We start from the raw sequence: 17,755 nt of genomic DNA on the forward strand, positions 1-17,755 counted from the left end.
ATGACTAAGGTTGGGTTGATGTTATAAATTCTTAAATTGTATTTTATGTGTAAATATTCCAATATGCCCAGCAGTGTGTTGACTGGGCAGTCAGGTACGTCTGATTGGACTAGCATGTCTCTCGGTGAAGAGGACAACACTCATACACTGGAAAGTGAGGAAAGTGATTTAAGGAATATCCAGACTTTGTCTCAATGGAACAAGCGGCCACGACTCATCAAAAACTGGACAGTGGACTTGAAGGTCCTTGAACTTTACTTAGTTAATATATCATCTATATTCTAGACACTCACTCTTGTGGAGTCTGACTGACCATGAGCAAATCAAAGGAAGCATCACAAGGAAACCGATGCTGTTGCTTTTGGCTGCACCTCCAAACACAACTGTGACTTTTGCCACCAGCAGATGGTGCTGCTTCTCCATCAGGAGATACTTACCTTTCCTATAAAACAGCTGACTTCACTCCCAGGTGTCTATACCAAACTAAAACAGTGCTGTAATATATTATGTTATGTTTTCTATCTTTTTTACATCCAGGTTACTCTCTAAGTTATATAAATATATACATATATATATATATATATATATATCAGGTGTCTAACTAAAAACCCATTAAACTAGAATGGCACTCGGAGAGCGCAGACCTCCGCCAAGGTTCTCGAGTACGATTGCCCGAAATGTACTCTGAGTAAAGGTTATACTAAATTACTTTTTCAAAACGGGGGGCTGTGGATCATATGATGATGCTATATGAACACCTTTAGCCTACAAAATAAAGTGCATTAAAATGTCAACGTATACATTTACAACATGTATGATGGTGCACACGTGAGACAAATGGTGAGACCGATGCGGTGATGATAAATTTGATGGATATTTAGTTGAATTTTTAATGTCTCTCATGTCATTTACACACAAAACAAATCAACACGTACACAAAATAAACCAACAATCACACACAGCGGTTGTGTTTATTATGTGATTAAGACTTCATATAGAATGTCGATATAATGCCCATTCTCCCCTTTTATTGCACATACAATCCCATTTAAATGACAAAAAATATATTATTTCACCATTACAGATATTCCTCTTGTTGTCTATCTGTTGGAATAGATCACTGAGTTTCAAACGGTCTGTGGAAAGTCTTAGAGTTATACAAACTGAACTGCATGTCTGAACTGAAACACATTGTCAAGCTACAGATGAATCATATTTAGGTAAATATTTTGTAATTTTAAAGGCAAATTCAAGATCCAAATATAGACCAAAGGGTCTAGTAAAACACAAGACCGGAAGCTCATATTAGGTCTTTCAATAAATGGACATTCTTTAAATGTTTGTTTACATCAGTAGTGGTTCTAAATACACCTATACTGTATTTCAAATGATGTCTAGTGGACAATCTTCAATTATATATGTGAATACTAAAATGACAGATTATTGGGCCCAGATATAAAAATCCCAGATTCACATACACTGAAGTATTGCTGTACCAGCTGCACTACAGTTACTATTCTATTTCTGTACTTACATTTCAACACCTGAAGTTGATTGCTTTGCAAGAAGTTGACAACAGAACAGTGGCATGAAAAAAATCCTGCATAACCAGACAGAGAGGAGTTTTGTTGTAGAGAAACGTACGCCTGTTTTTAAGTTTAACTGTCTGAAACTGGTTAAGTGAACTTTGAGCTGCAGGCGTGGGTGTGATCGGTTCTTAGCGATGGGGGCAAACAAACATAAACAGTAAACCAAAACCAAAACGTAAAAAAATGTTGTTTTAGTAAGACAGACCTTTAAAGAACGTGAACTTTTCCTTTACCAAAATAAATCAAAAGAGATTAGTTGGGTTTAGTTCTCCCTGCCCGAATCTAAAAGAGATTTGTGATCTTCTGCTTTTCTCTTCCTGGTGAAGTAACGAACAACCACCGCCATCAACAGCAGCAATACTAAGAAGGCGCTGGCAAACAGCGCGGTGCTGACGTTGGTGCTGAGGATCTCCTTCACTCCCCGACCTCCTCCGCTGGATCCGGTGTCTGGAGAACCAACCGGTGGAGAATCCATCACTGAAACACAACAGCACTTATCGGTTTATTACTTTAGTAGGTACGTAGGTAGGTAGGTAGGTAGATATGTAGGTAGGTAGGTAGGTACGTAGGTATGTAGGTAGGTAGATAAATAGGTAGGTAGGTGGATAAGTAGGTAGGTAGGTAGGTATGTAGGTAGTTAGATAAGTAGGTAGGTAGGTGGATAAGTAGGTAGGTAGGTAGGCAGTTAGGTAAGTAGGTAGGTAGGTAGGTAGGTAGGTAGGTAGGTAGGTAGGTAGGTAGGTAGATAAGTAGGTAGGTAGGTAGGTATGTAGGTATGTGGGTAGGTAGGTAGGTATGTAGGTAGGTAGATAAGTAGGTAGGTAGGTAGGTGGATAAGTAGGTAGGTAGGTAGGTAGGTAGGTAGGTAGGTAGGTAGGTAGGTAGGTAGGTAGGTAGGTAGGTAGGTAGATAAGTAGGTAGGTAGGTAGGTATGTGGGTAGGTAGGTAGGTATGTAGGTAGGTAGATAAGTAGGTAGGTAGGTAGGTGGATAAGTAGGTAGGTAGGTAGGTAGGTAGGTAGGTAGGTAGATCACATATTAACCTGCAGCAGGCGAGTCACTCTTTTCCACCACACTATTTTTCATCACAACATCGTTCATCGATGGACGACCATCCACAGCTGCATTGGGAACAGCCTGCCGGACAAACTGCAAAGGACCCTGGGTAACGGAGTGGCCAACTGTCTCCTTGCTCAGCGATCGCTTGCGTCTACGCCGGGACGAATCCGCCAGACAACCCTGTGCACATCTGGAAAAGGCACTCCCAGGCTCGCACAGGATGACGGAGCAGGTGATGTACACCTTTAGGGAGGAAGGTAAGAGGTTTTAGTTCAGAAGGAAACCAAGTGATGATTTCATAAGAGGAAACTGTAGTTCATGTTGTACATCTATTTGCATCTCAACATGTCATTTCACATTATTCCACATCACCTGGTCTTTGATCAGGAATTTCTCATCTGTACTTCTGTGCTGTTTTGACTAGTTATACCATGGCCACTAATAATTCTCAATTCTGATTGGCTGCCACATGTGGACTAACTTTTAACAACCGTAGAGTATAACCGGACACCTATGACACATGTGTTTGCAGTTCTAACTGAATGAGCCAGTATCTAACTGTAGGCAAAGACAACAACAGTGAGGCTTGGCTAAAGATCTTGGAGCTGAATCAAGACTTGAAACTAGCGATTGAGACCATAAACTCATGTTTACAATGTTTACTGAGGTAATAAATCAAGTGATAAGTAGTCTCATTTTCTCACAGACTTCTATACAATCAGATGTCTTTTAGCTACCAGAGGAGTCACCCCCTGCTGGCTGTTAGAAAGAATGCAGGTTTAAGGCACTTCAGCGTTGGCTTCACTTTTAAGACCCTGGAGGTAGCCCACTGATAATATCCAACAATATGGGTCAAGTAAAAGTAAAGAAATTAAACGCAAGCAACAGTAAAATGTAGTTAGATAAACTCTTTTAACAGAATAAATTACACAACCTGTGCTTTTACTATAATAACTGTACACTTCTTGTGTGGAAGTGTATGAAGTTTCCCACTAAATTAAACTGGGCGTACACACAGTGAGGCATCAGATCTCTGTCAGTCATCTATTGCGTGCATGTGTGTTCACGCCACGCAGACTGCTTCACAGCTCACATAGCAACAGTCACTGCTGAAACTAATTAAATCATCTCATTCCCAGGGCGTCAAATACCGAGGCTTTGTTACTGCTGTTGCCATTCGGTAGCGCTGCACAAGGCACCTTTTAGCGCCGGGCGTTCCACTAACTACAATGTAAACCCATCCGCATCAATAGTAAACGTTCTGCGAAAGTGCGCTGGGTGTGTGGAGACCGCTGTTTGTGTCCCGTACGCTCCTGTGCGTTAAGTTTCACTTTCACGTTACAATCAGCCGTTAGTTTGTGTCCCTTGTTTCGGTGTCATGTTCACTGTACAAATGTAGTAGTTTTAAGCCCAACCATGTATTTCTTTGCTAAACCTAACTATAGTGGTTTTGTTGCCTAATCCTAAAGTGACACCAAGGGGGGTATGACAAAGCGGCGGTATGTGATGAATTGGGATGAGAACGTGTTGCAGGTAGAAAACGAGACTCTATTAGTAGCATGAACTTGCTGTACACTGTCTCGTCCATACCACAGCCTGACCAACTGTGTGAATAATATGTTGGTATAAGTTTGGTATGAGTTAGTATTCATTATTATTACCTGGTCGTTGGTTCCACTAAATTTGAAGGCCTGAACCTCAAAGTTGAATGAAGTTTGACCAGATGTGTAGACTTTAAATGTCTCATCCTTTAGACACCTGTGAGAAAAATGAATTGTCACACGTCACACACACACACACACACGTTCAAGGAACTGCATATGAAAGATGATTGTTATTATGTTCACAGATCTTAACTTTTCAAATGAAAAAAGCCAAAATCATATCTGTCTGTGATCCCTGAAAGCATCAGCACTCACCCGTTCTTGATGAGGTCATAGGAGAGGGCGTTGTCAGGGTTGTCATCAGGAGTGGCTTTGCACGACTCCACAAACATATTCACATTTGGTAGATCCGATTCAGCCTGAATGCCCATATAAATCATGTCCAACAGCTTGACCTCCACTGGATAGGCGCTGGGAGCCACCTTACTCGTAAAGTTGCTGTCGGTGAATATTTCAAAAGTGTAGCCGAAGCTGCCGAAGCTGGACTCGGTGAAAATGTAGTCAGACTTGTGGATATTGAAGTAGCTGGAGATGCTGATGGTTTTGGGAAATTGGCAATAGATATCGATCTTAACTTTCCTCCTTCGGGTTATAACATCGGTGGGCAGGTCGAAGGAGTTGATCTCATTCGTGAAAACAAGAAAGTCGCCTTGATCCTGTATTCAAGACAAATAAAAGTGGTGTACAACCCGTTAGAGGCTGAGAGGGAAATGAACAGGAACTTTGAGTTCACGCAACAGAATTTTTTATCTCCTTTTCCAGGTGTTTTACAGTGAGAGTATTCTTCTCACTGTCACGTAAATGCCCGAATTTCCTGTCAACTGCAATTTGATTAGTTGATTTGGATTATAATGTAAATGTTTTTCCACACCTCCAGTCTTGTGCCGCAGGCGCTGAATGACGTGCTGCCTATGATGTAAGTGCCGTTGAAGGTGAGAGAGCACGACGGGTCTCTCAGCTTGAGGTAGTTCTCGTCGATGCCGGGCATGGAAGCTTTCTCCAGGGCCACCACCATCTTGTTGGGTGAGCATGCGACACTGGCCTTGCCTGTAAATCAAATTTTGTGTTAACTTAAAGGGTAACTTTGAATTGCACTCAGCTGCAAAAACTTTATGGGCGTGTTTGCTCTGCAATATCATTAACGCAATCACTTTTGTGAATCGAACCTGAAGACGGGGCAAATAGCGGTTGCAAGTGATGTGCAATTCATGGTGCTATCAGCTGTCACGTTCAGTTAAAGCTTCAGTAGGCAGTATTTGTTTTTGCATCATTTGGCAAAAATTACATAATAACCTTTCAGTATATTGTAATTCAAGTGTTCTGAGAGAAAACTAGACTTCTGCTCCTCCTCATGGCTCTGTTTTCAGGCTTTAGAAAATCTAGCTCATGACGGGAGACTTTGACCAATCACAGATCATTTCACTGCGAGAGAGTCATGGTCATGTGACCGGAACTTGGCGTTTCTTCACCAGATTTTACAATGGTGACAACCTTTCTCATTTTGCAGCTAAACCGTGCACTACAAGATGATTCTGTAAACATCTGAGGAGAGAAATAGGGATCAACGTAACATGATATTGATTCATATTTGATCAGCGCTGCCTAGTTTGACCGTTTGGTTGGAGTTTGCGAGTGATTGACAGCCGGCTCTCATAGACGGCAGCTGGACAGCAGACCTCAGATCAGCTCTTACTGCTTGTTTTCCGGAGGACACAGAGGCAACATGATTTTTTTGTACACCTGTTTCATGTACTACCGTCACAATATATAGCGACCGTTTTATAAAAATAACTTTTTTTAATCATATTTGCTCCGATCTCGCCTACTGATGCTTTAAGTAAAAAAAAAACGCTAAAAACGCAATGAGTTTACACAGTTTATTAAAAAGATGTATTTGTACTATTGACCTCTGTCTCTGTTGTGGAGCAGTTTATATTCAGACACATGAGGGTAGATAAAAGTGGATGGTGCAACACAGCTAACAACCTGTGATGGCTTCGTCCATTTTGGACTATCCGTTCCCTCAGAGGATCAGCTCTGTCAAGACGGTTTGATGTTGCTCAACGGCGTGAAATGACTTGATTTCACGGTTTAAATGGTTTGTTTATTGTACAGAACTATGACCACAATCTTTTCCTGAAGAGATCCTTTTAGAGGTTTTATGGAGCAGCTTTAACAGAGATAATAACTGATGATCAACAAACCTTGATTGAGAGCCGCTTGCGTCACCATGACAACGACACATCTCATATCTGATTGGCTAAAACAAAGAAAATAAGTTTCAGAGCAAAAAGGAGAAGAACATCAGTAATAGTAATACTTATAATAATGTCACTGATAACATCTGATGCAGTAATAGAGTATAGAATAATAACTGTTTTATATGCTTATTTAGATTTAATGGAGAAGACGTTGTTTACTGTTAGATCATGAGACATCCAGAAACCAGAAACATTTAATCTCCTAAATCAATAGAGGCTTATTTCTTTGTTAGTCCTCGCCGGTCACTCCTCCGACACATTCAGAGAAACAATAGATCTCCGCTCTGCTAGCACGGCACAAAAGCAGTAAGCAGGAAATACTTTACTTTTCCAGTAAACGTGGACTCACGATTCATTTGTCTCTGCGGTGTAGCAGACTGGCACAAATCTGTACAGGTCGCTGAGCTGTGGTGTCCAGCTCAGAGTCACTTCAGCTTTTCCATGCTGATCATCTTTCAACACTTTGGTCATGTTCTGGGGGCCGCTCACCTGGAAGTCGTTTATGCTTCAGGAAAATGGAGATGAAATAATTATCCTTATTTGGCACGCAAGGTGTTATTATCTTCTTTTAGGCAAGCAGAAATGATGTGTTCTCAGTTGCATGTCCATATTACAGGGTCTTTCTTTAACTAAGCTAGTGGCATCAGGGTGAACACATATATATATACATAGACGCACATTGGACGCTTCAGTCCATTGCGGCGATGCATCAATGGGGCACCATATTGGACCTGGCAAGACTGGCCTGTAACGTTATACAAGTGAACGGGGGGAGCTGCCTTTTTTCTGAATAAAAAGCACTATGACGTCTACATTTGTCAACCGATTTCAACGAGTCGTTATTATATAAAAGGGTTTATGATCTGCGTAGAGTAGGAAAATAAAGTTTTGTCTTGATAGTTAAACTATAATCGCTGCTAGACGCTCAGGAGACGGTGTGTTTACTCCAGGTTTACATGAAGTGAATTACTGACGTGATAGAAAATAACTCATTTATCGGAAGGAATTGTTAAAACTCACGTTTGTCAAGTATTGCTTTGGCTTATTTTCCTTGTAGAGAGGTCCCTATATAATATAATATAATATAATATAATATAATATAATATACAATGAAATGTCTTCCTCTGTTTTAGCGATCTTGCTTTCAATCTACAGGCTACCGCTGACACTGCTACTGCAATTACTGTTATGTACTGACTAATAAGAGCAATCAGAATAACAGGAAAATAGTAGTACATAAATAAATAATGGTAACAATAAATATTAGTATAATAATATTAGTTATGATCTGAATTTATTGAAATAATGGTGATAATACAGCAATTATAAAAAACAAAATGATCTAATAGCGTAATTGTTAACTAAAACACGCCATCAGTTTTATTGTTTGCAATATTAGACACATATCGTATGTTTTAAACACGATATCATGTTAGATATGAACATCATAAAAGCTAACATTAGTTTTTATCGATTAGATAACAATAACGAACGTTAGCTAGCTCTTATTTGATGTTACGGAAGCAAACATTTTGTAAAGATTAGTAACGTTAACTTGAACAGTTGATAATGTGAATAATGCTTAAAGGAAAATGTGATGTGATAGTACTAGTTTTTAATAATTACCTAATAATTGATTGAATATATATCGAAGGACAGATTCATTCCGATCCATGATCGGAAGCTGTGACGTTAACGTATTTAACAGTTTTTCACCAAAATCTTTGGGAAACTAAAAAATAATCTTAAATTAACTTAATGTTAGTCCTCGTAGATCATAAACGTTTGAATATAAAACGACTCATAGAAATCGGTTGAGAAATAGAGACGTTATTGTGCTTTTTATCCAGAAAAACGGCAGCTCCCCGTTCACTTGTATTTGTTTACGGGCAAGTCTTGCCCTGTCCAATATGGCGCCCACGTTGACGCACGGTCAGGAGCCAATGCGCCGTCTATGTATTCATGTCTATGTATATGAACAGATTTAAGAAGTGAATACCTGGCATGTTGAGCCTGTGCTCGGGCATGAAGCTGGAAATTCTGCCCCACAGTGGCAAAAAGAACATCGCCATGAATAGGAGTCCCGGACAAGAACATGGGCAGCACATGACCAGGTTCACAGTTTGGTATCGGAGGAAGGACTGAAAACAAAAGATGTTATCAAGACATGAAAACATTTTATTTAGCCTTGTAGTGGTTTCTAGTACTTTATGTAGCTTCTTTGTGTTAGATTTGATGGTCAGTGCTCTGTCAACTAGAGGCAGTCATGCCAATTAAGGATATTATAAGACACAGGAATTTGTCTTTATACCCTAAATTGGAATGAGTACCTTGAGTTAGCCTAGCTTTAGCAGTCCAGATTATTTTCAAGTCTCTTGCTTGTGTCAGCACACAGGCATCGGGGTTTTATTAGGCTTGTTGAATATGGAGGACAAACTATGACTTAAAGCGTCAGTAGGCAGAACGTTTTTGGCATCACTGGGCAAAATTGACCAAATTGACCATCAACACCAAGCCGTGTTTGAACCTGCAACCCTTTTTAGGGTAAGCCATTCACTCTAATGTACATGTACTTACTCTCCATGGAGAACTGCAGCTTCACTTTGCAGAGAGGTGGTAAGGTCACGTCGGAGGCCTCCCGGAATAATTGTGTTCCATCTGCGTAGGTCAAAGTGATGTTTTTCTTGGAAAAGTCCTCCAGCATCAGCTCAAACACGTGGACACCGACGTCGACTGGACCTGTAGTCGTCAGCGTGCACGTGGTCTGGGAGGACATGAAATGAAGACGATTAAAATGCTTTTGTCTCTTTGGGTGTTGATCTACGTAAAAAAGAGACACTGGGAACTATTTCTTAACATCAATCAATTAAAAAGCATTAGAAAACATCTGCATGAACTATTATATGTTTAATCAATTTATACTCTAAATGTGTATCACACCTACTGTAATGTCAACATCCGTAATAAAAGGTAAATCATACATGAAAAACATAACATCACTGTTTCAACACGTTCTCATCCCCCCTTCATCTCCCTCGACGCCACTTTTTGGTCGCAGTATACACGTGCTTAATGACGTCAATTAAACAAAAACACTTGCTTAGCTTCACGCAATAAAAACACTATAGTTAGGTTTAAAAATAAACAACACGGTTTAAAACTACAGGGCTTAAAACTACTACGTTTGTACAGTGAAAATGTGACTTAATGTTGGGAACACGGGACACGAACAAACAGCTGATTGTAAAGTGAAAGTGAACGTAGCTCCTGTTAATTACCTCATTCATAGTGAAGTTTGCAGGATTAGTGTTTGTAGCAAAGCTGCATTTCACATGATCTCCGTCTGGATCGTGTGCCAGAAGAGCAAACTTTGTAAAGCAGTTCTGAGGCACCCTGCATGAAAACAAATTGTGGATTAAATATATTTTAAACACATTCGTACAGATAACCATAATTTAATAAGCTGTTGTCAGATTCATGCATTTAAAACATAGCAGTTTTCATAGAAATAGTTTTGGAAAAATGTGGACCACTTCTGGCGTTTCGGGTTGAAGAGATTTACAGAAGGAGAATCACTAATACTGTAATTCTGCGTGGTGACAGTCTCGGGAAGCCAATAACAACAACTCCAATACTAGACCTGTTATGTGACAGACCTCAGACAAGGGTTGAATAATGTCCTCAAATACTAGAAGAGCTCTGAAAGGCCAGCCCAGTCGCACAGCAGTTCGTGAAATAGCCACAAAATTTAATTTATTGATTCGTGTACCTAGACACGAATGTCAAATTTTTTTGGTGATGGTCAAATAATTTCGTATGTAATCAATGTAATTGAGAAGAGTGGCGGACGCCGCATAGGGAGGAGGTCGGGGTAGATCAAAAAACACCAGACTTTCACCCAGGAGATCGGTGTTTGTGTCCCGTGTGAAACCAGAAGTCAAAGTTGATTTATTTGTCATGTAACTTCTGTACTTAAGTGACAGCTAACTAAGTAGTTTTGTTGCCTAAGCCTAACTAAGTCGTCTTTTCCTTAAGTTAACTAGGTAATTTTATTTTGAAAAGACTGGAGTGATAATTGACATGTGCGTCACATTAAAAAACACACAAAAAATACGTTGTTGAAAGTCGTGCTGAGCATCACGAAAAAATAGGGAAATTATTTATTTTATTATTTATTATTATTTATTTTATTATTATTTATAATGTGTTATGATATAGTTACACAGCATTATGAGTATTAACGAGTGCGTATAAGGACAGTTATACAGTGCTGTAAGCAGATTATAATGCATTATAAGTATGTTTATAATACATTATAGACAAAAGAAAAGGTTTTACCGTAAAGAAGATACTGTTGTCGTTATGGGACAGCCGTTGAGGGCGTACGAGTCAGACCGACTGCCCAGGTCCAACTCTGCGTGAGCCGTCCAGTTTGTTTTACCGTCGACGTTAGACACCCAGCAGCAGCCCGAGTCCCTGAGAGGAAGAATCACTCATTACTACAGTGATGCCATCTGGGAACTCATGTTTCAAGAACAGTTGAATCATCATTTACCTGATCCCTGCACACACAAACTTAACGTACCTATACTACCCTTCTCTTATTCATTACACCTACATATGTAATATATTCAGTTTTTTTATGCCACTTGCCCCCAGGTAGGGAACCAGAAAAATAAAGAGTTAAGAAAGAAATATGTATTAACCTACTTTTTACTTGGGAAATACTGGACGCTATATTTTTCTCTTTATTATTAATTATAATGATGCAATTCAATCTCCAATCCCAAAATGTGCATGAAAAGGGAGTCGTCTCTGATGAGATATAGAAAGTTACATGGGAAATACAAAAATACATCTGCACATGTATGTATGTATGTACACTGAAAAAAATATAAACGCAACATTTTTTTTTGCTCCCATTTTTCATGAGTTGAAATAAAAGATCTAAGACTTTCTCTAGTTACATAAAAGACTCACTAACTACGCCTGGCAGGGTGTGACAGTGTGTCCGCTCTGAAGCAGCTGGAATTCAGCCATAATTCATGTTGTCATTTACACCTGCTTTCCAACTGGGACATGTCAAAATGTCTTCAGTGGAAAAGGTCCAAAAGCATTGTTGGAATGATTTCATTTCAATTTAATTCACATATATTATTCATATCTTTGTAGTATTTTTATTGCAATTTTCTTCTATATTTATGTTTCTTGATTTTTTGCAATACTTGTTTTTATTTTCCATTTCAAAAACATTTTTTTATTTGATTGCAATAATCTTTATAGATATGATGATACGATCCCTCCCTATTCTCGTAACTGTTTTGTGGATTTGCAATAAAATAGCAGTTTTAATTTCATGTGTGTGTTTCCCTTTCTCTTTAAGAAAGAGTTCAAGAGTTTGATTGATGGTTCGTCAAAAATGTCTTAGATGGGAGGGGTTCTGCTGCGGGGGGGAATTTGTTCTCAGGATTTCTGAAATAACAACACAATGACAATTTGGGGGAATTGAGTGAATTTGAAGGCATGTCCAACACGTGATGCTGCAGAAAAGGAGGTCTTCCATTACATACTGTATGCATTTGACAATTTATTTATAGATCAAAAAACACCTGTAGAAGCCGGGTGCACTAAATGAATAATAAAGAATGACCTAGTAAATGTGAAACAAAACATAACAAAAAAATACTAACTACAGACGCACGCATGGTTGGTTGGTTGTGTGGCTTCCTCAGCTCCTGATTTAAAGACGAAAATTAGCATTCTTGCAAACTCCTGCATGTTTCATTAACGTGCTTTGTCTCTATCAAATAAATAAATAAATAAAATTGAATAATTCCCCCAGCTGTTCACCTGTGACTCCCCTATGTAGGCTACGTGACTAATGTGATACCTGCCTATACTCTCAGGTGCACAGGTGATGAAGCCTGGGGTGGATTCATCCACAGGCTGGCCTAGGCTACAGCTTAGGGGCCCCATGTTTGCAAGGGCCCTGGATTGTCCAAATAATTTTCAATTATTTAAATGTACTTCAGAGAAAAAAAGAATCTTGACCCCTATGACTCCTATATAAACATTCATCACTGCTGCTGGACAGAATAGCGGCAATATGTCAGAAAGAAAATATGATCGCGGAGCACAAAAACGAAAAGCACAATGGTTGAAAGAACACCGGGACCAAGAGTACGGCTGTCTCAATGTGTGTGTGTGTGTGTGTGTGTGTGTGTGTGTATATGCTCTCAGAGCGTGTACCTGTGGGCCGTGTAATATTCATAGCACACTTTTACACATGGCATGATGAGAAGGGGGCCCACACAAAGAGTAGCCTACTGGATGTAGCAACAGCAATTGTTGAATCTGGAAATCTCAGGCCTTGGGCCTAGACGGCTGAGATCCCAGCTCAATGTTCTTCACTGTTCAATTTTAATAGTGTCAGAAAGTCAACGCAGGTTACTCAAATGAATCACTTGATGCTGTACAAGTATGTTGCAAGAAAAATAGAAATCAGCATATACCCTTCCTCCCCTGCCATCTGTTATGTTAGAGATCCCTGTTTTGGGCCTCTTGGTGTGGCATCTTTTTTCTACACAGCTATGAAGCAACTTGGAGTTCGTTTGCATTACGTCATTAGAGCTGTGAGTTACAGCGGCCAGTGTGAGTATTACAGCACTGGGGTCTATACAGCAGCACTAGGAATATATGCTGTTTCAATAGTAAAAACAAAGTTATAGGATTAATACTTTTATCATTGTTTATCACATTTTTATATAGTTAAAAAGGGATTACTTCTACACAATGCTTACAATGCTGTTTACCCAACACAACATATAGCACACATCAAAATTGTCTACAGCAGTATGAAGCAAGGCAAAAGTGACCATGGCTCACATAACCCCGCTCACTGCTTCAGTCCTACTAAAGTATAGGGCCAAAGGTTTTGCCCTTTTGGAACTGATGGAACGAGTTCTATTCCAGAAATTGAAATGGAAAAAAATCACAGTTCTTGGCCAAAGTTTCAAAAATGTTCGGCACCCTGGACTTCTAACCCCCAAAAGGCACAACTAGACCACACTGTCAACCATCATACCAAATTTGAAGTTCTTAAGTTAAATAGTTTCCGAGTTCTGCTCCAGAAACAAAAGTGTGACACGCGAACGGACGGACGGAAGGATGACCACGTTGTCGCGGGGGAATAACTAGCTGACCAGAAAAGAGCTGCATAATGAGAGGGAGAGAGTTGAAGTACTTTATGTTCTACATGCTGTCTTTAATGAGAGAGGCATCCGCCGATACGTTTCACGGAAATACACCGTGTTAATAACAAGCCGACCACCTCACGGTACCGCCAGCTGTGAGCTGTGATCTGTTTTTAAAGTCACGCACCTTGGCGGAGGTCTGCGCTCTCCGAGTGCCATTCTAGTTTATTTAGTGTTTGCCTAGAAACAGTTACATTTTAAGATGTGTTTTAAAAATATAGGATTTACCCTGAGGAAACACATCGCAGTAGAATTCAAACTCCCCCGTCATGTCACTAAAATATTAAAATATTAGTGTCCTCAATGTTAGCTGCGATCCTGACTGTATGACTTGTTTCCTTCAAAGTGATTTTCCAGTTTTATGTCTTGTCTGTTTTAAATTATTTTGGTCCATCTTCATGAATCAAGCTCCTTTTCTTTCTATTGTCTATATGTCTTCATATATTCTTGTTGGGGTTTTTCTGACTGTGAAGCAATTTGTAATTTTATATTTACAAATAAAGGTGTTATTATTATCATCAAATGCCACATACCAGTGGTGTACTTGCTTTTCATAAGTGGGTCACGTTATGTATTTCTCATTATGTATAGGGGACATAGGGGACATGTCACCCTCTATATTTAGAACACATGCTTTTGTCCCCTCTAGCGGAGGACTTTTATATCAACGGACTGCTAGAACGTGACTCATAGACTCAACATGCAACCACAAAAGCAACAACCTCTATATATAAAATCTGTTATCTCACATTCATCTTATATTCATTTAGTCCCTATGCATATAGCTCTATGAACATAACCTCTCTGTGTATGGATATAAATATAACTCCACCTGTATATATAATCTATTCTTTATAATACTCTTATACAACATTTTTTATACAATATTTCATCAGTATGCAACTTATACTTAACTCTTATTTATCCGAATATAACATACGTCTATCATTTGCACCTTAACTGCGATCTGTATATATGTATATGTCTATTTAAACACACCACATATCTCCTCATTCGTATATATTGTCTTAATCAGCACTTTATTAGCTTGCACTCTGGTTAGATGCAAAACTGCATTTCGTTATACTTGTACTATTCGTAATGATGATAAAGTTGAATCTAATCTAATCTAATTAAAACAGAAACAAGATGAAGCAACTATGCACGGTTGAAGCAGGAAGTACCATGATATTTCCATCATAAATTGGTGCATAGAAATTCAGCAGAATGCAGAAAATAAAGTGTTCCCAGGCCAACCACTTATGTGTCCCCCCAAATATTGAAAAAAACAACTACGCTCTTGATGTTTTTAACTCTGCTAAAGAAATACTGAGCCCTCATAATCCTCTTTAAATGTCTTTACAGTCAAGTTTCATGTTATAACTGAGGTTTGGTTTACTAATGCTATATAACACACTGACGATTAATGCTCCTCCTTTCATTCCACAACTGTATTTAGGCTACAATACAAAAAATACTATTAATGTCCACAGAACTGATGCCTAATTAGAGCAGAGTTGCATTCCTGTGAGCTGGGCTTACTTCAGAGAAAAGGAGGTTTTATTAGTTACGATGGTTGCTGTCGTGTGCCCTTCAGACTGGCACCACCGGTCCTGGCCCGTGACATCCCCGTCCGTTTGCAGGACACTCGACTTAACGAAGCTCGTGCACGTCCCACCCTCACATGTGTAGGATGACTGATCTTCACAGTTGCTTTTGCCATTCTGTCTTTGATAAAAGGTCACCTACAGGGTTTAGGAGGGAAACAAAACAGTATTGATACCATAAATAGTTTAAAAGCACTTAAAGTTTCCTCAGTGAAAGACAGAAAACAGGATGAAACAGGACGTCCATGTTCGTTAATCTGAATTGTTGTTTTTTTTTTGGTTGGTTGGTTTCTTGGCAGGTTGTAAAAATTCCACAAAGTTTTGTAAAGTCAACAGATATGAATGACACGCAGGTGTTTCACCAGCCGAGGAGCCCTTCCTCTACGCTCACATTTTAAGATACTTTTGTTCTAAAAATAAGTTTTTAGGTATGTTCTACGTGGCTGTGTGGTTCCTTAAGTCAGTAATATTACTGACGCTTTATTCTTACAAAGTTTACTCAGACAGAAAGGTTTTTTTTCAAACAGCCTAACTTGATTATGAAATAAAAATGAGTTAAATCCTTATTGGTTTTATTTATATAACACAATTTATACATATCAGTAATTCAAAGCACTTTACTGGTGAGCAGATAAAAGAATCAATCTTCTGGCATACCTCCAATGTTATGATTCATTTTGCTGTTCTATTTAATAAAATATGATGAAAATTTAAAGAAGATATTGTTAAAATAAAATACCTTAAATGTCCCATCCCTCTTCTTATGTGGAGGCATGAAACTTATGCTATCTCCGTAAAAGTCGAGAGTGGTAGAAATCCCCAACAAGGCAAAGAGCAGCAGGAGGAATACACCTGCCTCCATGATGTCTTACTGAGTCTGATAGCGCTCAAGCTTGTTCAGTCAGTTCAATCTCAGAGATGTGAGAGGCGGCGCCCTTGGAATTCACCCAACAGGACTAACCAGATCTGTGCTGAACTGTAACTATTCATGATGCTTTTGGAAAAAAGAGGTCGCCGTTGTTGAGATCTTGAGCGACGGAAACTGATTCTGTGTTGGAGGACATTTGAACATTTGTTTGCTTATGAACTTCCATCCAGTGGTTTGGGTTCCACGTATCAAGTCAAGTTCTGTCAAGTCTGTTTTGCATCTTTTTGTAGTTGATTTGGTCTCTTTGTAGTTTTTTTATATTTCTTTGTGGTCATTTTGAGTCTCTTCCTGGTTGGTACATCTCTCTTTGAGTTGCATTTTGTAGGTGAAAGCCAGAGGGCCCCTGACACTTCGGGCCCCTGGGCCCGGTAGGCCTGTTTAGTAATCCATCCATGTCTGTATCCATATCGGTCATTAAAATCTCTCTATGCTTTATTCATTATTTATTTTCTCCTGCCGTTATTCAAAGGATGGACATTATGTGAAATGACGTAGTCGACCCAAGAGAGTTATTCCCTCGACTCAGACGAGCTTTAGAGTCACAGTCGGTCTAAAGACTGATCAGCTTTCAGCTTATAGGACTCAAACGCAAATTTGAGTAGGAGATGACAGACCACCGCAACCCCAAATCAAATGCCAAATCAAAATGAATGCCCCTCCCCTATCTCCTCTGCCTCCTGCTGAATGCCTCTCTACCACAAACACGCAAAAAAGTCCTCATCATTAAATAGAAGATAAGGACAAAACTTAAAACTAATTTAATTTGACTGCTCACCTGTGCAACATTAACGTCGTCCCCTCTCATGATTATCCAAGACAAGCAGAACACAACAGTGATGAGGAAGAGTTGTTACAGATTTTTAAACTCAAACAAACAGCTTTAAATTACATAAATGAACATAGCAATAATGCAAGAACAAAATGAATGTACTAATATAAAATTAAATGATTGGTATCATAGATTTTTTTAGCAAGCCCGTGTTACTTTAACTCCACTTACATGACTACTTGACTTGAAAAAGGAGTCAATCTTCTTCTGCCTTTTCCTCTTGTGCATTAATAGTATCTTGTACAACAAAAAGAACAATGGAAATATTGTATTGAACAATGTCAACAATATCGCTTACACCAGCACATACTGTCAAGTAGCCGACATTGATCTGCGACAGCTATAAAGTTAAATAATGTCAGCTACAGTGGTGGAAGGTAACGTTAGACTGTACTACAAATTCAAAGTATTTGTACTTTACTTTAGTATTTCCAATTTATGCAACTTTATACTTCTACTCCACTCCACTACATCTCAGAGGCAAGTATTGTACTTTCTAATCCACTACATTTGTCTGACAGCTTTAGTTACTTTACAGTTTTTCTTCACCTTCCTGTCCAATGATA

The 17,755-nt window shown here is 39.1% G+C and overlaps 1 protein-coding gene across 1 annotated transcript; it reads right to left on the reverse strand.

Moving 5' to 3' along the window:
- Positions 1–941: 941 nt before the first annotated feature.
- On the reverse strand, positions 942–16,321 carry LOC141781957 (uncharacterized). The gene is made up of 13 exons (XM_074657959.1): positions 16,172–16,321; positions 15,368–15,570; positions 10,911–11,048; positions 9,851–9,965; positions 9,150–9,336; positions 8,572–8,713; positions 6,922–7,077; positions 6,516–6,571; positions 5,183–5,358; positions 4,567–4,967; positions 4,309–4,405; positions 2,632–2,890; positions 942–2,066 (listed from the first exon to the last, which is right to left on the reverse strand). Exons 1-13 carry the CDS (start codon positions 16,292–16,294, stop codon positions 1,852–1,854), a joined length of 2,268 nt encoding a protein of 755 aa, XP_074514060.1. The 5' UTR covers positions 16,295–16,321; the 3' UTR covers positions 942–1,851.
- Between the last annotated feature and the right edge of the window lie 1,434 nt (positions 16,322–17,755).

Source organism: Sebastes fasciatus, chromosome 2 (assembly GCF_043250625.1).
Source record: "Sebastes fasciatus isolate fSebFas1 chromosome 2, fSebFas1.pri, whole genome shotgun sequence".
In the NCBI taxonomy this organism is placed as follows: Eukaryota; Metazoa; Chordata; class Actinopteri; order Perciformes; family Sebastidae; genus Sebastes; species Sebastes fasciatus.